The 22,992-nt window shown below is 36.6% G+C and overlaps 1 protein-coding gene across 1 annotated transcript in view; it reads right to left on the bottom strand.

Annotated features, from left to right (window-relative positions):
• LOC149829097 (AMP deaminase-like) overlaps nucleotides 1–22,992 on the bottom strand; it is a 50,630-nt gene that overhangs the window by 15,622 nt on the left and 12,016 nt on the right. Inside the window, exons 10-13 of the mRNA XM_090017898.1 lie at nucleotides 5,577–5,638; nucleotides 4,329–4,442; nucleotides 1,734–1,874; nucleotides 800–952 (exon numbers count right to left, since the gene is read on the bottom strand). Coding sequence (XP_089874024.1) covers nucleotides 800–952; nucleotides 1,734–1,874; nucleotides 4,329–4,442; nucleotides 5,577–5,638 — 470 coding nt within the window. The remainder of the gene's footprint in view (nucleotides 1–799; nucleotides 953–1,733; nucleotides 1,875–4,328; nucleotides 4,443–5,576; nucleotides 5,639–22,992) is intronic.

The following is a 22,992-nucleotide window of genomic DNA, read 5'->3' as shown; positions in this document are numbered from 1 at the left end:
TGACTCATATGATTTATGACATGCTAGATTAGGACATCTTAATTATAAATCCTTGAGAAACATGGGTAACTTAGGGCTTATTCATAAATGTAAAATTGAGTATATAAGAAAATGTGTTCTTTGCTTTCAAGCCAAGTTGATGAACAAAAAACTTCTCCAAGTGTTGAAAGAAATTAAAAATTACTTGATTTAGTACACTCTGATGTGTGATTTGAAAAATACTTCAACTCGTTGGGGTAACAATTATTTTATCAAATTTATTGATGATTTTTTTAAAGTATGCTTATGTTTATCTCATAAAAACTAAAGATAAATCTTTTGAAAATTTTAAGATTTTCAAAGCAGAGGTTGAAATTTTTATAACAAAATAAAATCTTTTAGATACGATAGAGGTGGTGAATATCTTTCAAATGATTTTATCAAATTTTTTTATGAAATGCGTGGGATACATAGACAAAATATTGCTCTATAAACTCCTCGGCATAATAGTGTAGTTGAATGAAAGAATAGGACTTTAGTAGATATGGTCAATGCAATGCTTATAAGTTCTCGAATGTAATACAATCTATGGGGTGATGCATTCTTTAATGCTTGTCATATTTTAAATAGAGCTTTGTATTCTAAGTCAAATATTACCCTTTATGAGCTTTGAAAAGGTAGAAAATAAAATTTGAGTTAATTAAAAGTTTGGCACACCCCATGAGGGCACATCTAATAATGCATAATTTTATACTCCACAAAAAGCACTATCTTTCAAAATTATTAACTCAAAATTAATAAAATGGATAAAAAATCATACCTTGTTCAAGGTATATAAATTTGCATAGCAGTAATATGCATAATATGAGTATGCAGGATTGAAATCATTTGTCCATTCAGCAGGTGTAGGCATGTGTTTTCGTGGCCGCCTTTCTGGCTTACTTTCATCATCTACAATATCAAAACCAACAACCTGAAATGAAATAGAGAATGATAATGAATATAATCAATGTATAAAGAGAGCAACAACAAAACAGAAAGTCGGACACACATGAAATCATGCAAGCATAAACATTATATGTTGAAACATAACTTTACCAACTTTCACATCTGCCATCTGTAAAGGTCAACACATGACAGCTTGATAGACAGATTTGCCCAGTTTATTCTCTTGTTTTTTATAAAAAAAATTGTAGAAAAACCCATCATGAGTTGATCGAATCGAAGATTTAACTGGCATTGGGATGTGTGGATTTAATTATTCATTAAATTATCAGCTTAGAAATGTGGTTCGTCATTAGGAAATTAACCATAAACATAATTTATTGGTATTTTATCCAGAAAATTATAATTACAGTGCACAGTTATGAAACTAAAAAAATGGAAAAACTGCCCCTATATTAAAAGAAACATAAATATGCAACTATCACTAATATACACTAAATCTAAATGCTTTAACAATAACATACAGAAAGGTGCTTACAGGAAAACTTAATTTCCTAATTAGAACAGCTGTTTCAATGAATCAAATAAGACCTCAGACCAGTTACAAGGAGTGATCATTTATGTAATAGTTTTGATAACTTAAATAAGTGAACTAAATGAAAAGAATCAGTCAGCAAAAACATAGCTTGGCAGACATAATATCCAAAAATTTGAAAGGAGGCAAGCAGCCATACATAACTAATTGGATTATGCTTTCATAGTTAAGGAAAAAAATGTAGCCACAAAAAATTTTTAGGTCAACAACCTACCTGCTTTAACATAATGTGCAGCTCAGGATGAGTACTTGGATCAACTGTGACGTCAAAGAGAGGAACAAAAACATTATCTAAGATATTCTGAAATGAAGTAACAATTCCCATTTCCTTGTACACATTATACAATCGAGGTAGCTGAAATGACAAAAATTAAATGTCAATGAAGTGCATACACATTTCTTTTAGAAGTCTAAATAATAAATTAAAAGAAGTCATGACATGAAGTAATTCTGGCAAACATAACCAAATAGCACAATTAAAAAGGTGTGGACATCCATAAAGATAAAAAGTTGCGTGACTAAACACTATAATGCAAACTCTGATGGTGCCAGCCCAGAAGAGGGTACAAGACCAATGAAGGACACAGTATCATAGTAAGCACATCGAAGCCATGAAATAATTGTTTACAAGGTTGCCAAGAATGAAGGGTAGTGGAAATCAAAAGCAATTTGAAAAAAAAAAGGAGAGAAAAACAAAAGAGCAATAAAGAAACATTTTAAGTTCATGTAAACAGAAAAGCAAAATGGGAAGCAATTTTCCTTCATAGTCACTGATATTGCCAATATTTTAAAATATCGGTGTTATTTTCGGTATTTCAAGGCCAGCCGATGTTTTCCTGAGATTTTCAAAATATCACCAGAACATAATTCATCATGATATTATCCCGATATTTTCTTGAGATTTTCAAACATCTCTTTTATATTTCAAGTATTTTTTCTATTTTTGTTTCTTTTATATTTTCAAAACCTTTTCTAATTGTTTCTTTATATTTTTGCAAGAAAAATACAATAAAATTTATTATTTCTTATATTTTATATTATCTTTTGTATTTTTCAAATTTTAAAACTTCAGATATTTTCCTGAAAAAAAAAGTTTTCGAAAAAAACTCCCAAGAAATTGCCAATAACGATATTGATGACATGGTTTCCCTAATAAAAGAAACAAACTTTTCATGCAAAATTGCCAGGGAAGAATGGGAAACCCATGTTTAGGAAGTAGGTTCATCACATCATGTGCATAGCACCCATCCGCACAAAGAGCACTTGTCGTATCAAAGGTCTTGCTTCCACTAATCCTGGTTACACATCAGAGGTGCTCATCCCCTGTAAGGATAGCATTTCCAGAAACTCTGGTTGCACAGCAGACAATTTCTAAAAGAACTCTACAGATGTAAAATATAGCAGAAAGTATAACTGGCAGATAACAAACACACATTTAGTAGCCAAACATCAGGAGATTTATATAAAGTACTATTCTCTGCCGTAAACTAATTATAAGGATAAATATATTGAAAAGACTGCAACTTGTGATGACAATGAAGGGTTGGACAAGTGGCCAGAGTCAAGATTCAAGACTCAAAGAAGAAGCCTTGTATTGAACAAGGAAAGGCATTTGTCAGGTTGAAAGAATGAACAGAGACCTTAGGTTCCTATAGGGCATGAGAAACAACAATCCAATTAATTACAATATGAAATAGAGACATGAAGACCTTTGTTCAATAGATAGTATAACTATGATGCATGATGCCAAGCACTAAAATGGAGGGAAGAGTAATTTATTAGAATTCCCCTTGTATCATATGTAGACCATTGTCGCCTCAATGTACAGAACTAAGGAATCATCTCAAAATCAACCTGAGTGCAAACAGCAGAAAAATGGAGAAGTGTGTGTGTGGGAAGAGTAATTTATCAGAATTCCCCTTGTATCATACGCAGACCATTGTCGCCTCAATGTACAGAACTAAGGAATCATCTCAAAATCAACCTGAGTGCAAACAGCAGAAAAATGAAGAGTGTGTGTGTGTGTGTGTGTGAGAGAGAGAGAGAGAGAGAGCTCTTCCACTATATGCAAACGTTTTTTCACACACAAAATTTATTGCACCCAAGATGGAACCATTTGCAATGTAAATCTTTCAACGAGATACCAAACAGATAACCAAAAGATATTGCACCGTGAAGTGAATTGTGGAATATTAGAAGAGATACTTGATTGGGCATCACATCATATAATAACGGGTTGACTCTGTGTTGAGGGGACACATACATCTATGAACCCCACTAAAATCAACTAGATAAGCTTGGACCAAGTAGGATACACATTATAAATAATTTGGAGACATGGTGTAGTCATACTGTCAGACAGATTTATGGGATCAAAATGGAAGTTTTCCAATTATCACAACAGATCAACCGCTATTAAGTTTTACAATATGACTAGTATAGAAGGGGATACATAATAGGACTAACAAAGGAGTATCCCTTGACATAGCCTAAACATTTTCTTGCCTCTTCTTCTTCTTCTTCTCTTTTTCTCTCTTTCTAAACACCAATAGACCTTTGTCTATGGGTGCAGATCATCAACTAAACCCCTCAAGAGTGGGACTGGAGTTGCTGATCAGATACAGAATGAAAGAACATTAAACATCAAAAATAAGTTTAAAAGGATGTCCAATTAGAGCACATGCAACACTGTACTCCTTATACATAACCAATTACCAATCAACTCCACCCCGCCCCCGCTCCCCCTCAAAACAAAAGGGAAAATCTCCCGTAGTTACATAGATCAGGAAAATAGACAATAAAAACTAACCTGAATCAACCAAACAGCATTTGCACTATAAATCTCGTTGTTAACAAACCAGCTTGCTAATTGGTCCCATTCACTCTTTTTCCTCCCATAGATTGATATCCTATACTCAGCCATCTGTGACATGTCAAATGAGATCGATTAATAATTACAATTTTCATTAGTATAATATGATTTCCTATTAGCAAAACAGATGTTTTAGAACTACTGGAGAATTAATAAAAAGGAAAACCACCCAAAAGATATTGAACATGTGCCAACACAAACACACTAGTATGCATGTGACTCATACTCAAATCTGAAGTGCATTTGATGACAAGAAACTAACAGTAAACAATTTATTAAGTCCATGATAGCAGGTGATGTAATAATAGTTTGTCATGTAATCACAGAATAAAGCAACTAAAGAATTAACTGCCACGAACGTATGGTTATTTCACCACATACATTTAAGTTGTTACTCCCAGATAGAATCATCATGGTTTCCATGACAAGCCTCAAAGCAAGGTACTCCATGGTTTGAGACACACTTGAGTTGAAAGGCTCCCTAAGGTGCAAGGCAATAAGTCAGTGGCAAAATCATTTTTCTAACATTATGAAAATGGTGAAATTTTTCACTCAATGGAATTCATTTTCTGCTGTTATATTGATTTTACAGTATGTTCTGAGGGCTTTATACTACTGTTAACATGGAGAAATTATAAAAAAATTTAATGTCAATAGAAAATAAAAAAGTAAAAACTTACTGTAGCTTTAATCAAGTCTATATGAGACATAAATGGAAATACTTGGATTCTCAAAGCAGATTGAGGTTCTTGTTTGTGGTGAAAACATGTTTCAATTAAGGGAGTTTTGCTCACCATCCTATGCGTCTTGCAATCTTTGCCTCAATGAACTTGAGACACTGATAAGTCAAAACTCAAAAGCATATCAGCCAACTACTAAAACCAAGGGTATCATCAAAGACACATGATCTATGAGTGCTTCAAGGAATACTGAGCAACTATCTGATATTCACAAACTTCCAGCCACGTTTCTGATATTTTCTCACTTCTTGTTGCCCATCCATAAGCAAACCAATTAAATGAGATGTTTCTTATTTGATATTCAAGATAAAAAGTCTTAGAAAAGAAAAACAGATACTAAAAACTGAATATGCTGCATATAGAAACATACTAAAAGCAACATTAGCAGCAAAAAAAATACAGTACAATTGAGAACAGATAGAACAGTTTTAAGTACAAGCACAACCTGGTATTTGCTTGCTTCAAGATCAGACAGCACTTCTTTTGTCAATTCAGCCAAAAAACGGCCTAAGAATGTGTAAAAACATCAATTATATATACATGTTCATACATACATACATACATATTAGGAAGCAAAAATTCCGATGACAAGACAATAGAACATGATACACAAAAACATATTTCAACCTGCAATAAATTTGCAAATATAAGAAAAAGGGATTCTGCCATCCAGTTAACTTTATATTATATGAACATATTCGACAGAGATACTGTTGAGACGTGTTTTGGATCTGGGTTTCATGCTCCAGTTCATGCTCTAGTTTATGTATTTTATTTCTTGATGTATATTTTCTGTTTTACCCCTTCTTATGTATTGTTTTAATTGTTTGTTATCAGGGATAATTCTGTCATGTAACAATACACACTTATTATATGTTATACAGCCTATGTAGTCAAAAGCACTAGGAAGTGCCTAGTCGGTGGACCCCTAAAAAGACTAGTTGGATACTAGGCGAACTAGTCGGTACCTTAATTAAAAAAATAAAACTATATAAAAAATATGCAAATGAACTGCTAAAAATTAGTAAACAATAGACCAAAAAAAACATGTTGAATATTACAAAACCTGCCCAAATATTAAAAACAATTGAATAAGCAAAGCAAACAACTATCAACAAATGCCAAATAATTTAAAAATAATCTAAATTCTTAAAATAAAGTGCTAAACTAATAGCAAACATGTATCCAACATAAAATTAATCAACAACAAATGCATGAAGCATAAGATATTGCTATCGTCAAGCATAGTAAACATAAAACATGTTATATTACAAAACCTGCCCAAATATTATTAAGACTAACAGCAGAAATGTATCCAACATAAAATTAATCAACAAATGAACAAACTACAAAATACCATTATCCTGAAGCATAGTTGCATAGTAAACTTGTTATATTACAAAACCTATTATACACAATTTAGAGAAAACACAAAATCAATCAACAAATGCACAAAGTACAAAATACCATTATCCTGGACCTGAAGCATAGCTATACAATTAACTTATTTTATTACAAAACCTGTTATAAACAATTTAGAGAAAAAAATCAAAGTCACATATACATGGATACTAGAGAGAAGAAGAAGAAAAAGAGAGAGAAGAATAAAAAGTAGAGAGAGAGGGGGAGGAGAAGAAGAAGAAGAAGAAGAAGAGGAGGCGGAGGAAGGGGGAGAGAAGAAAAAGAAGAGGCAAAGGAAGGGGGAAAGAGAAAGAGAGGAGAAGAAGAAGAATAGGAAAAGGAAGGGGGAGAGAAGGTGTACCTGGAGGCGGAGGGTGAGGGCGGCGGCGACCTGCGAGAGAGAAGAGAGAGAAAGAGAGAGAGAGAAGGGTTTATAACACCCCCACCCCCCCGTGTAATCGAAGAAAAAAAAGTTACTGCCCTCGTGCCTAGGCACCAACCAGGTGCCTAGTCTGCAAAAAAGTTCCCTTTTTTTGGAAAAAGGGAACTAATGCCTAGCCTCACTAGGCGTCTAGTCAGTGCTTTTGACTACATAGTATACATCCCTAGGACACAACCCATATCGGGAATTGTGCCTTCAGCCCTCTTTCTCTTTGTGTCTCTTCTTCTTGCTGAAATACTCTAGTGTACCAAGTTTATCATGGTATTAGACCCATGATTGAAGATTCGTAGTCGGTCCAAAAGGTATGTCCAAAGAAATTCTTTGTTATCTTCTTCTCCAAGTCAAGATTTTCCTCTCTTATATCTCTTCCTCTTAGATCTTTCTCTGTTATATTTCTTTTCTTGAAACCTTTCTTTTTTATTCTCTTTCTTGTTAATCTCTTGAAAACTTTCTAAAATTTTGGATTCCCAAACATCTATATCTTGTTTTTTCTAATATAAAACATTGTTTGCCCTCACGTGTTGGTTATCTATCCTTCTTCATTCAATCAATAAATCATTTTTTTTTGTTCTTCTGAATCTGGTATTGAACCAGCCTCATATGTTGTCTTTACTTCATCTATCCTTGATTCACGGAACATATATATTTACGACATGGCATATCATATTGCTAATGTTGGAGTTGTTGATATTATTAGTTCTTGATTGTTCTGAGCCTTTGTGATCTGAAGAAAAAAGGATATCCTTATTTATCATTTGGCAATATGGGGCTGATTTGTTATTCAGAAATATTATCGGATTTGTCACCTTTATCCTTAACACTCCCCCTCAAACCGTGCATGGGTCAAGACCATGAACAATTTGTTTTTACGTATCCAATGACAAAAGAAAGGCAATGGTTTGGTGAAAAGATCAGCCACTTGATTTTCTCCATAAATAAAAAGTGGCTGCACTTATCTTCCACTCATTTTGCAAACAAAATATTGATCCAACTCAACATGCTTCATCTTCCCATGTTGAATAGGATTGGTTGCAACTGCCACTGCACTTAGATTATCGCAATATATTAGAGATTTATCTATTTTCTCCCTCAAGGCCGAAAGAAGGTGACAAATCCATAAATTTTAGTTGTGACAGTAGTCATGGCCCTCAATTCAGGCTCTGCACTTGATCTGGCTATCATCCATTGTCTCTTAATGGAGCATGCAACCAAATGTCTTACTACAAGTCTACATAACCTGTAACTGACCTTCTCATGGAGGTATCACCTGCCCAATCTATGTCTGAATATGCAATCACCACAAGGCTCATCAGATATGTATGATTCATTGGCTTGGAGTATACAAGGCTATCAACAATTGTGCCTTTGATGTATCTAAGAATTCTCGTCACAACATCCATATGAATTTGCTTAGGAGCAAGCATGAACTGTGATAGCTGGTTAACGGCATAGGCTATATCTAGTCTTGTAAAAGTAAGGTATTGAAGTGCCCCTACTAAGCTTTTGAATCTCTCTGAAGAGGCCAGCAAGTCATCACCCTCATTATCTCCATACAGTATTGTATTCAATGCCATTAGCATTTTAGCAGGCTTACATTCAAACATACCACTACGTTGCAAAAAATCCTGGGCATATTTACTATGTGAGAGAGTCAAAGAATTGGATGTCCTGTAACTCCTGTTCACCTGTACATCAAGAAAATACTTGAAAACACCAAGATCTTTCATGTGAAACTTGTGATGCAAGGTCTTGAGATCTTGAATGCGTGACTGACTGTTATAATTATGTCATCAACATAGACAAGAACCAATGTCATATCAAAATCATTAATGCGGGTGAATAAAGAATAAACGCATTGACTATGTATGAAATCAATAGATCTAACCACCGTGTTGAAGTCTCAAACCATGCCCTGGAAGCCTGCTTGAACCTATAGATAGCCTTTCTTAATCTCAAGGTTGTCTTTGCAACATCACCTAAGTGATAGCCGAAAGGATTCTCCATATATACTTCTTCATATAAATCTCCATAAAGAAATGTGGACTTCACATCAAGCTAATACAACTGCCAACCAAATGTAACAGCAAGATAAAGGATAACATGTATTGTCCCTGTTCTAATAACAAGACTAAAGGTTTCATCAAGAACAAGAACATGCTCCTCAGTATACCCTTTGGCAACTAACCTTAACTTATATCTCTCGATACTTCCATCATCTTTATACTTAATCTTATAGACCTATCTACATCCAACAATGTTTTTATCTATGGGTCTGTTCATAACCTTCCATGTACCACACTCATGCAAGGCATTGATTTCCTCATACATGCCTCGGTAAAACTGCATGGCTCCTTTTCTTGATTGATAGAGGTCATAAACAATTGAACATCAACAGAAAAGGCATCATAACTTACCCACTTGTCCGGCAAATGATGAGGTCTAGTGGATCTCCTTGTACAAGCTATCCAGCAGCATTAGAACATGTTTTCGTTGTGTCATGAGGACTATCTACAATCCTTTTTAATGCTCCATCATCATCATTAGCCTCCTGATTGGATTGTGATTCCAGTTGCACCTTAGAATGCCTTTTATAGACTAAGGGAAAGTGTTGAAACTGACCTGAACGTGAATCTTTGTTCCTTCATCCTGACCAGTATCCAAATTTTGTTGCATGCTGAGCTCGCGATCTAGATCACCATTACGACTAGACTGTGAATCATTAATTGTTGGTCAAGTCACCAACTGGCTGAACCTAATCTAAAAGTGGTCCCGCATGTTGTTGAGATCGACTGGATGTTGTTGGAATTGATACAGACCAAAATTTCATCAGGGATCTAATCTAAACTGATCTGAATTATGTTTCTTAGCAGAAACTGCACTCATTTTGTTGAATACAACATGTCTAGAAATAACAAGACGGTTAGTCTCTAAATTATAACACATGTAACCTTTAACCTCATCGTCATAGCTAATAAATTGACAGACTTGGGCCTTCGGGGGAAACTTGTTCCAAAAGGAATCATCAATATGGACATAACACATGCAACCAAACGCATGAAGTATGGAGTAATTAGGATGTTTTCCAAACAGTGAAGAAAGGTGCGTCACCATTCAACCCATCCAAAGGCATCCGATTAATAAGGAACATGGCAGTGTGGAAAGCTTTTGTCCTCAAGTCAGCTCTTAATTTATAATCATTCATCATGGTAAGAGCAGTTTCTGCAACATGATGATGCTTCCTTTCAACAGTATCATTCTAAGTTGCAGTTCTTGGTCAGGACATTTCATGCACAATGCCATTATTATGGAGATATTCAATTAAATAATTTGACGTGAATTCACCTCCCCCATCACAATGAAATGCAAGAATCTTCCTAAATAATTGAGTTTCAACATAGGCTTTGAATTGTTTAAAGATAAGAAAGACTTGATCCTTGGACTTCATAAAGAAGATCCAAGTGTACCTACTGAAATCATCAATAAAGATAACATAGTATCCGGATTTTAGAACGAGACATAACAAGTGTTCGTCCCCAAACATCAGAATGAACAAGTTCAAATGGAAATAAAGTTCCTTTATTGGAATGTCCAAAAGGTAATTCATGACTCTTATAAATACGCCAATTGTCACAAGAAATAAAAGACCCTTTGACTTTGTATCTTAATAGAATGAGATACTTATTACATAAAAGACTCAAAAATCCAAAATGACAATGACCTAACCTACAATGTCATAACTCAATATCACTACTAGGACAATTTACTCTAGACAAAAGCAATGAACTGCCCGAAGGAGGCAACACGAGAGAATCCGATGATGAAGGAACTTTATTCACCATATAAAGATCATCACATCTCTTCCCTTCAACGAGCATCCACTTAGTGTGAATATCATTCACAGAAACAGAAGACAAAGAGGAAAAAAACATGAGAATTCATTTGATTAAACAATTGAGAGATAAAAATAAGATTGTAATTAATGTTGAGAGAAAGAAGAGTATTGGACAGATCAAGGGGACCAAAACTAGTAGGGACCAAGACTCTAACGACCCCAACTCATATCACTAAAAAATGCAGAATTTTTTTATTTATTTTTATATCACTGCAGAAATCTTCCCAGAAACCCGGAGCCTTGACAGTTTCACTCCCAATTGGATAAAACAACCAACCACAATAGAGCTTACACTTATCATCCATACCAAACCAAACTTTTATTGAATAATTAACGCTATATTAAGACTATATCGTATATCCAGTTAATGAACCAGATCGGGTTCTCTAGTTGTATGTTCTGTATTCTGTATTTTATTTTGTATTTTGTGTTTGGGTCTGGATCCAACATATTTAACACAACCCAGTTACTGTTATATAATTATATGAAATAGGGCACGACTTCTAGGCTAAGAAAAGAAGTTGTCCCTTTGCTGATGCAGCCTCCTCTCTTACTTTCTCTCATCCTTGCTTTCTGTGTTGATGAATCTGGTGGACTTTTCTAATATGGTATCAGAGCGGGCAGAATCTTTGATCGTGGCTTCTGCGCAGTGAATCAATTTCAAAAGGTGTGTCGCTTCTTCCTCTTTCTATCCTTCTGCTCCCTTCTTTTCTCTTCCTCTTTCTATTCTTCTGCTCTCTTCCCTTCTTTGAGAGCTTCTTTCCTGTGCCCTAGATTTGATCGTCAGATCAGTCCTTGCCTGTCGTTTGATTTTGTCTTCCTTTTTTTTCTGTGTTACGTCTGATCTGATCTGCATCAGATTGTCAGACCCAAATAAAAAAAACTGCATATCTGAGGTTTGACTTTGTCCAGACGTGAATTCTATTAACAGATCTGGAATCAAATCTGAAACCTGCCATCTGCTGATCCAAATCTTAAATCGAACATGAAGTAAAATCTGTTCCTTTTGCTGCTGCATCTGTCCTGTCCAGATCTGAAACTAGGATCAGATCTGACGTTCTTCTTTTCGGATCTCCTTTTCCCCTTGTCTCAGTCTGATCTGATTTTGTTTCAGACCTGACGTTACCCAGTCTTGTGTTTCTTTCTTTGAGTGTTTGGCAGCAGTCAAAGGTTGCCTAAAAAAAAGAGGAGACCGTTTGATTGCTGACTACGTTCAATTGCATTATCCTATATTTTTCTTGTCCCAGTTCTATCTTCATGGATTCTCCCACCTTGCCATCTAGCTTTCTAGGTCAGCTTATCTCCGAAAAAATGAATAATACCAACTATTTGACCTGGAAGAGGCAGATACTGCCTTTTATCAAGAGTCTTGATCTCTATGGACACCTAGATGGAACAATTTCTGCGCCATCAGAATTTAACGTGCAGGAAGTTAAGGATGATAAAGGGGAGGCTTCTAACAGGTTGATTCGAAATCTTGATTTTACAACTTGGAGAAAACGAGATCAAGCAGTTGTAGCCTACATTACCTCTACTCTTTCACAAGAGGTTCTTGTAGGCATTTCAGATGAGTGCTCAGCGATGGAGTTGTGGGAACAACTTGCGAAGACCTATTCACAAATTTCAGAGGCAATAATTTTGCATTTAAAGAGGGAGTTTCGACTCTTAAAGAAAGAGAACATGACTCTTACATAGTATATGAACAAAATGAAGACCATCACAGATCAGTTGGCTATGGTGGCTTGTGTGGTTTCTAATAAGGGAAAAGTACAACAAACACTAAACGGGCTTGGATCAGATTATCACATGTTGGTAACATCTCTCCTGTGTCTTCCTTCACTTCCTAACTTTGAGGACCTTCGGGCCAAATTGCTACAATACGAAATTTTCATTAAAGGAGAAGATGTAGGCAATAATTCAGGAAGCCAAGAAGTATTGTTTACAGGAACATATTCAGGGAGAGGACGTGGACAAATAAGAAATAATCAAGCGGGGCGTGGATTGTTGCCCACGCCTAACACATCGTCAGGCTTGTTTTCAGCAAACCAAAATTTCAAAAATGTTCCAACATGTTATCTGTGCAACAAAAAGGGACATATTAAGACAAATTGTTGGCACAACCCGCAAAACAAAGAAAAAATGAATGTCACATGTATAAGAAAACAAGTGAGATAGGTTTCTTCACGCCTCACCTGCACAGGAAACAGAAAGAAAGAGAGAAGCAAAAAGGCTGGGGTGGCAGAACACGCACGACCTCCAAGCCCTAATTCTTATATAAACATAAGTAAGAATACAATGGGATGATATTACAATATTGCCATTAATAAAACATTATTCTACGTGTTTTATTTAACGTGCGTATGGATCTGGATCCAGATCCATACGCATACTATATTTTAACAACAGGGTCGTCAAGTAAGGGAAAAATTGGAGAAAATCAAAGGGATGAAGAAAACGTCAAAAATCTTTTAATATCAACGTTGTCAGGATTGAATTTCAAACAAGGTGATCAGGGAACTTGGTACATTGATTCTGGAGCTGCAATCAACATGACAGGTGATATTGGTAAGATTTCGAAACCTATCCCTTATCATGGAAAAACAAGTATTAAAACTAAAGATGGAGCTCTTCATCCAATAACTTACATTGAAAATGTGAATATTCCTCTTTCCGATGGTTCCCTAAAATTGTCCAATGTTTTTCATTCTCCTAATATAGTCAAAAATATTGTTTTTGTCTCTAAACTTGTTGATGATATTCACTCTTGCGTCGAATTTACTCCTTCTGTCTGTGTCAAAGATTCACTCATGAAGAAGACGCTCGTTGAGGGAGAGCGAAAGGGAAACATGTATGTCCTCAAAGAAACTTCTTCACCTGATCGAAGGGCTGGGTCAAAATCGTCCATTGATCAGTCATTCAAATTGGATTCGTCTAAGGATTATTTGAGTTTGTCTTCGTATAATAAGCCAAATATTTGGCACCAGTGTTTGGGTCATTGTAGTAACTCTTTTCTTGAGAAACTTGTGTCAAGCGGTTTTATTTCAAAGTTAAGTCGGTATAACAAGATTGATGGTTCTCTTTGTTCGAGTTGTCAACTATGTAAGAGTCATGTACTTCCCTTTAATTCAATAAATGAAAGAGCTTCTCTTCCTTTTGAACTTATTTATTCTGATGTTTGGGGACCTGCTCCACAACCCTCTTTGTCTGGTAGTCGTTATTATGTCACATTTATTGACAGCTATTCAAGATATACTTGGATTTATTTTATGAAATATAAATCTGAGGTGCTCAAATTCTTTTGTTTATTTCATGCTCTTGTTGTCAATCAATTCTCGACAATCATCCAACATTTCCAGTGTGACGGAGGGAGAGAGTATCTATCAAAAGAATTTACTGAATTTCTCCAAAATAATGGGATAAGGCGTAGAATATCTTGCCCACACACACCGCAACAAAATGGGGTCGCAGAAAGAAAACATTGTCACATTGTTGAAAGTGCTCTAAGTATGTTGCATGATACTCATATTCCTTTAAGTCTTTGGACAAAAGCTTTCCACTTTGCGGTTTATGTAATAAATCGCTTACTGATGAGATTGTTGGATAATTTGACTCATTATTTTGTATTGTTTGGTACCTAGCCTAAATACAATGAATTACGAGTGCTTGGATGTTTATGTTATGTTCACATTGACACTTCTCAGCGCAACAAGTTTCAGGATAAGGCTTGTAGATGCAAATTTGTTGGTTATGCAGATGAATATAAAGGATATCGATGCTATGCTCCAGACACTCGACGTATTAAAATCTCACGAAATGTTGTGTTTGATGAGAACAATGTTCAGGACTTCAACAAAGGAGATAGAGTTATCAGAGAAGAAGAAAGCTATCAGTTGCGGCTTGCAGATGAATTATTTGATTAGCTAGAGATACATGATCCTACTCTATGTCGTAGAGTGACAGATGAGTATGAGTCCATGGAAGCCAATGCAGAACCTAGTGGGAACACATTGACGGATGCTCAGGAATCTATTGTGTCTCCCATCGCAGAAGATGCTTTGACATCTGGCACATCTTGTTCAGATGACAGAAGATTTAAAGGGGCAGTATATGTCATCGAGAATAGGAGGCATACTCCCCACGTAGCTGAGCAGGTCAGACGTTCAGAAAGGATCAGACATCCCATTGAAAGATGGGTAAGCTACGAGAACTTTTCTACAAAGATGCAATCATTTGTTGCATAGGTTGAAAAATAGGAAGAACCCATCGACTTCTCCCAAGCCTTTCTATCATCGAAATGGGTTGATGCTATGAATGAAGAAATGGGAGCCTTGCATGAATGTAGGACCTGGGAAATAGTTCCTAAACCTCCGGATAAGAATGTTGTAGGGTCTAAGTGGATATATAAAATCAAGTACAAGTCTGATGGATCCATTGAAAGATATAAGGCAAGACTTGTTGTTAAAGGCTTCACGCAAGCATATGAAGAAGACTACGATGAGACCTTTAGTCCAGTTGTAAAAATGGGAACCATTCGACTTGTGTTATCCTTGGCGGTTCAGCATGGATGGTCTCTTACCCAACTTGATGTTAAAAATGCATTCTTACATGGAGATCTAAAGGAAGAAGTTTACATGGAGCAACCTCTGGGTTATGCAGAAAACAATCCTGAAACACATGTTTGCAGGTTACGATGAGCTATTTATGGGCTAAAGCAAGCATCTTGTTCATGGTTTGATAGTTTTTCCATCGAAGTTCAACGATATGGATTCGTTCATTCCCAACTTGATCATTCGTTGTTCATTTTTCGAGAACACCAGGTCAATACTTTGCTTCTCATATATATAGATGACATCATTATTACAGGGAGTTCCTGTGAACATATAGAGGCCACAAAGATCTTGTTGAGTCAGAAGTTCAAGATGAAGGACCTGGGTGTCCTATGATATTTCTTGGGGGTTGAAGTAGATCGACAAAATATTAGCCTCTCGTTGACTCAACACAAGTATGCTTTGGATCTTTTGGAGAAGTCAGGGATGAAGAACTGCAAGCAATTGAATACTCCTAGCGTGTTAAACCATAAACTCAGTGCTCAAGATGGGGGAGATCTATGAAGATCCGAAGTACTATCGTCGCTTAGTTGGAATGCTTCAATACCTTACTTTTACGAGATCGGATATTGTGTATGCAGTGAATCAAGTCTCTCAGTTCATGCACGACCCACGTACAGAATACATGAATGCAGTTAAAAGAATTCTTCGGTACTTGAAGGGGACTCTTGGAGATGGGCTTGTTTATCGTCAATCAAAGACAAAGGGGGGACATAGACAACTAGAAGTGTATGCAGATGCAGATTGGGCAGGAGATCCAAACGATAGAAAATCAGTTTCTGGGTATTATGTATTTGTTGATGAAAACTTAATAGCATGGAGTAGTCGAAAGCAACGTGTTGTTGCACGTTCTAGCACAGAAGCTGAGTACCGATCCATGGCATCTGCTACTGCCAAAGTTACATGGTTACGACATTTATTAACCGAGATAGGAGAAAAAGTGAAGGTTGCAAATCTGTTTTGCGACAATCAAGGTGCCATTCAAATTGCTTTCAATCCTATCCATCATGGTCGAACGAAACACATAGAGATTGATCAACATTTCGTTCGACAGAAGGTAGAGGACAAAGAAGTTATTCTGGCCTATGTACCAACAGGAGAACAAGTTGCTGACTTATTCACCAAAGGACTTACGAGTGCGCGATTTCGGTATCTCAAAGGCAAGTTGTCCATGGTGCAGGACCATGCACAACTTGAGGGAGGGTATTACGACTGTATCGTATATCCAGTTAATGAATTGAATCGGGTTCTCTAGTTGTATGTTCTGTATTCTGTATTTTATTTTGTATTTTGTGTTTGGGTCCGGATCCAACATATTTAACTCAACCCAGTTACTGTTATATAAATATATGAAATAGGGCACGACTTCTAGGCTAAGAAAAGAAGTTGTCATTTTGCTATTGTTGCCTCCTCTCTTACTTTCTCTCATCCTTGCTTTCTGTGTTGATTAATCTGGTGGACTTTTCTAATACGCTATTCATGAGACAATCGCATAATAAAAAATTCAGAGTGTTGTAACAACTAAATGAAACGATAAGGAAATAAAAGAAGAGTCATGTTGTCTATCTGTGAACTGTCTAGCAAATGCGTGACACCCGTAGCTCTTCCAGAAGCCAGTCGCTTCACTGATCACCTGCGGTTGCAAAAAACCATAGAAGTAGGGTGTCAGAACCGAAATCCTGAGTACAAGTACCTCTAATAAAACAAGTGAGCTAAAGAATACATATAAGATTTCATGCAATAATTTAGAGGGATGCATTTATGACAAATTCGTAATTCAATTAATCATTTATGCAATAGGGAACAATTGTTAAGCATGAGGGGCCATTTAAGCAATAGCAGGGATCACAATTTAAGTAATCAGCGCACCTAACATGCTTTAGAGAACAAATTATGCATTCACCAATATTTAACAGTTAAGGGAATAAGTAAATATGCATGATCTAATGCATAGCAGGAAAATGCATGATTTATGTGCAATGAATGAACACTTTACTATATTTCATTAGAGTTCTCTTTTCATATGCATGTCCCTATTAAATGCACACAAATTAAGTTCCTCTTTTTAATTATCGTTGCTCGCAGATACATCAAACGGGTAAAATTGCCCGAGGTCAAGTAGGGTTCCTAGGGTAACTTAGCACACAAGTTGTATTTTATTTACTGTGTTTCAAACTTAGCCCTCGATTGAATCACCTTCGGAACATTAGACCTCCATATCTAATGTCGAAACACCAGGGACCATTCACGCCCCACAAGTGTCACTTTCTTGGTATACCAAAACAATAGTTGTGTTTACACACAACCCCTAGGTAAAGTGGCGGATTCTTCCTAAAACCGTGATCATGAGAAAGGACCTCAATATTGGGTTCAGGGGTAAACATTAGTGCACACAAAGTTTTTGCATTCTCGTGGTCCCCCAAAACCGAATCTCTAAGATTCTCATTCTTCCGATGGGAGATCTCAGAACATATATTACATTGTTCTTATCCATTATCTTTTTATTTAAAGTCAATTATTGAGTTTTGTAATTCAACATACAAAAGCAAAGGCAAAAGCTCGCATCTACCCCTGTGAGAACCATCACGAAACTCCCACCAGTGGAAACACATAGAACAGTGCAATAAAAATAAATGTAATTTTTGCGATGCATTTAAAAGTACATAAAGAGGGAGAAAACCATAGCTCGAGGCCCACCCGGCCCGCGATGACTCATTTCGACCATCGATGCATCATATACAAAAAACCTGGAATAACATACCACAATGCATTTCTTTTGAATGCTTCACAATGCACATTTATATATGTCATTTAATGATGTGCATAAAACAATAATATACATATGCATGTGTATGAGTCCACAATTTCATATTCATCGTATGCTTCCATTTTATTCGCACGTTCATGTCAAATGCATACATTAATTCACATGTTCATGTCACCTGCAAACTTTCATTCGTAAACCCATTCGATTTAACATGTGAGTATTCATAACACTGTCTTCATGTAAAACATATTACTTTCACGTATGCACTAGCATAGAGAACAACTATAGTAACACCATGAACACGCAGGTCATAAACAGTCTAGGCATGTGTTCAGAGTCATTCTTTTGCATGCACATGGCTGAACATAACATGAGTGAGAAAAATCTGGAAGTTAAAATGCTTGATAGATCGTCACACAAGCTCAAGTAGGCATTGACGACATGCATAAAGTAGCAAAGCAGTCAAGTGTCAAAACGTGAAATCCATTACGCAGCAAAACTAATCATGTGCTACTGCTCATTGTATGAGCAACAGCCTGTACATCAAATCCCATTAGGCTTGAGAGAAACAAAATACATATAACACCAACTTTTTCCTTTTTTTGAGGTACATGACCCAAACACACCCAACCGACTCAGCCCGCTGGGTTTCCAAACATGCCCAGCAGACCCTGGTCGGCTGGGCTTGTCTGGACTGAACCCAGGCCTGAACATACCCAAAACGGCCCAGCACCCACGCTATATATATATATTATACTTCTAAATCATGCCCAACCGACTGACTGTCGGCTCAGTCTAATACTTGGCCTGCACAAATACAGACTTCTGTAGAAACATTATATGAACAGATAGAATTCGTTGCGTTGGAGACTTGGAGTCAATATTTGACACAAGAAATGAAGCTAGTGAGTGTTTCAGGAGCTAGACAAATTAAACAGATAACCATGTTCAATCTGATGGGATTCCAAGATCACTCCATGCATCCACATAAGCACAGATTCCCTTTAGTCATGGTGTATTGTCTAAAGCCTCAACGAAAATGCAGTGGTGTGTGACGTCAAACATTTAGAGGGCCAAGCTATGTCACACAGACACTTCTTGTTTCCAGATTCTTCGTGGCATATGCATCCAAACTGATCCCTTGTCAAAATACATATTAGATAACAGTTTACCTAAACTTTAGATAGGCTCAGATGGGTGGACATATAATGCACACTTAGATTCGTCGATTGCTTTCATTAAATGACTTGGCATGTTCAGTTTTCTGATGGCGGCAGTTTGAAAACAAAAAAAATAAGATGCAGAGGGTTCTTACTGCTGCCCAGCCGAGCCCATCGGTTGGGGCTGGCAGCCCATACACATGCCCAGCCGGGCCTGTGTGCATGTTGTCAGGGCTAGGCGATATCCCAGAAACATGTAATATTTATTTTATTTTATTTTTTGTTTTTATTTTCTTCTATTGTTTTGACCTGGGCCAGCTCAGCTGAGCACCACTCGGCTGAGCTCTGTGGCTCGGCCGACCCTGCCAGGCCTGCTGGACACAGTCCAGTCGGGCCTGGCAGACCTGTCAAACAGGGACAGGTCTGGCCCCGGTTCGGCCAGACCGTGAGGTCCAAAAACAGAAAGTTTATGGGTCCTCTACTGGCCCAGTTTATATTTTTTTATTTTTTATTTTTGTTTATAGAACGTGACCCATCATCAAAAACCTGATTTCTTAGCAAACTGTTTGTATCATCAAAGAAATTCAGTCTTATCAAGAAAACACGTGTACAGAAGTTTTTTTTATGAAAAAGAATGCAGAATAACCGGAAATCAGCTATGGGGAACGATCCATGGGTCATCCGCCATGCGCCTTTGAGGAATCAACCGTAAAAACGTTTTCCCCATGGATTTCCTCCAAGATATTACATAAAATCGAACCGGTATTCAATTTCTCACCTATATTCAAAAGAGGAGACCCGTACTTTGCAAGAGTTGAAGAAAAATATGGAAAACAACGGTGGAAAAGGAGGCTGTTGGAGAAGAAGAACCCTCTTCCTCTTCTTCTTCCTATCTTTCCTCTCTTCCCCTTTCTCTCTCTCTCTCCTCTTTCTTTCTCTTCTTCCTTTCTCTTTTCCTTCTTTTTTTTGTATATAATGAGTGGGAGAGGGGTGACTTTTCTTTTTTTTTATGAAACTCTTCTTCCTATCTTTTTTTTTTTTGAAACTTCTTTAAAGTTGACTTTTATAAAAAAAAACTTTCAATTCTTTTTAAAACTCTCTTTTAACCGCTCTTAGGTAAGAATAGGGTCTTTTAGAGAGTCCCACTCAGCCCAAAAATAAAAAATCGGAATTGATATTATTTAATTAATTAATTAATCATTTTTTATTATTAATTAATTAAAATTATCTAAAAACTTTCAAAAATAACCAAATTAACCCTAAAGGGTTCTTAACCTCAATAAACCCCAAATTAAGGCTTTATATTGAATTTAAAGCTGGAAAAATGTTGGGCTTGGATTTGGATCCAAGATCCAAACTCATACCCAAAACAAAAATTGGAGCAAGACTTGGATCAAATCCAGATTTAAGTAGGACCTAAATAGAACCCAAATCCATAAAAAAAATGGATCCTAGGCCTTGGATCCAATCCGATCCAACTCCGGATCTATTCCAACAAACTGCTAAATTTTCAGAAAAAACACGATTTTCGGGCAAACCGGAACTCGAAATTAAAAAAACAAAATATTGTTGCGCTCATAATTCTGAGATGCATCCAACGATATATTACATGAATACCAAATTCTAAATTTCGCCCGAAAATAACCTGAATTTCACTTAAATTTAAAGGTCAAATTTAAAACTCTTTCCCACGTTTCGATTGGTTCGCCTCGACCTTGTCGATGAGACCTGAATCAGGCCCAGACTCAAAGACATCAGTCTAAAAATCAAGTCTCAAACGATTTTTCTCCCAGACTTAGCCAAATTTTCGTCAAAATTATAAAATGACTAAGTACCAAAATACGCAATATTACAAAGACAGTACCTATATGAGTGATGGGATGATGTTTACCATCTCCCGTAATAATCCGGCCCAATTCATGATAAGGCATAGCATGTACGACTTTACTTGAATCTCTTGTCACCAGTGTGCTGCCCTGGAATCGAGATATCAAGTATTCTGAGAGGAAGAAGAAGCCGGAGAGGAGGAATGAGCATGTTGTTCTTTAATACTTTGTTGTGCAAATGTACCTGTAGGCCACAGATTCACCGATTGGGGCTGTTATAAATTCATCTGGCTGAATGTGGTGCTAAGTGCATCATGATCCTGATATGATGCCACTAACGCAGGATACAAAGGTGGTGTTGAAACACGTAGAACCGAAAGTCCTGGAGAAAGTGATAGGGGCCTTGAAGCCCAAAAAGAAACACCTAAGAGCACACGAAAATGTGTTGGAATAGGGATTGTCGGCAGGCAATACTTGGGCACATACCTCCAGTAATAGTCTGAACTAATGGGACCATGTTTCCCACACATCTGACATGTGACGTTATTTGGACGTGATTCACCACCAATAGTCAGTAGAAGTTTTGCACTTTTACCAAAAGAATTGGATCTACCACGTTATTTGCCTCTTCCACCACGACCAGGTCCAAAATATGAACCGGTAAAAAAAACATTAGACACCCGGTCCATATTCTACTTTCCAGAGGAGTTGCCAAGATCAAACATAGCTTCGTGTTCCAATAACATGAAACACAATTGATTAAAAAAAGGTTGTGGTATTTGTCCTGAGTACATGGTGACAAACATGTTGAATTTCGACCCCAAACCTCGAAAGCCCGGCATGCATATATCCTCATCAGCAACAGACGCACCTATCGCTGTAAGTTGGTCAGTAATAGATTTTACTTAGACTCAGATAATAAAAAGTTGGAATCTCACCTGACAATCCTCCCAAATTCTTCTTTTAGATTATAGATTTTTGTTGTAGAAATATGCTCAAACCAAAGATGCCTATGGGGATATGAAGTAAGACTTCACGAGACAGAGTAGCCACTTGGTCATTTTTAGACCATATGGGAAAATCTGGATTTCACACAAGTTTATCTATCTGTTTGCCATCTTTCGATTCGGACTGCAATATGAACTTTGCATGAATAGTTAGAGTCCCATCGAGATGCTCAATCAAACCACGGTTGCTGATAAAGGGACTGATCTGTTTCTTCCAAGTGACAAAGCTGGAAGAGTTTAACTTGTCAGAGACAAGACTAAGAGAGGAAGAATTAATGGGGGAACTGGAACTTAGTGAAGCCATGACAAGAAGTTTATCAGAATTTTGAGAAAGAAAGAAGCAGTCAACCAGCACCAGTAATTTTTTTGCTGGTCGATAACAGCAGCTGCAGACTTAACGAGAATCTACAAACTCTATGATGATGACGATGGCCAAGAACAATTGTTTTTTTTTTAATTGCAGAGAATAAAGGAGATGAATATAAAAGCAATATGGCAGATTATGAGCAGAATATATATGGAAGAAAGAATGAAGAAAAGAACAAAACAAGAAAGAATACTAAAGGATTCAAGAAAAGGAACAATTCAAAAAGAAAAAGGAAGAAAAACGATGACAACCTATGTTACATAGGTGCGGGTGCGGTGATGAGGTACTTTAAAAAAAAACATGGGTGCGGGGTGCGGGAGGGTATATATATATATATATATATATATATATATATATATATATATATATATAACATGGGTGCAGGAGGCTCG

Source organism: Nuphar pumila, chromosome 9, assembly GCF_984573655.1.
Source record: "Nuphar pumila chromosome 9, dmNupPumi1.hap1.1, whole genome shotgun sequence".
In the NCBI taxonomy this organism is placed as follows: Eukaryota; Viridiplantae; Streptophyta; class Magnoliopsida; order Nymphaeales; family Nymphaeaceae; genus Nuphar; species Nuphar pumila.
Note: the sequence above shows the minus strand (reverse complement) of the source record. Positions and strands in the feature narration are given on the sequence as shown.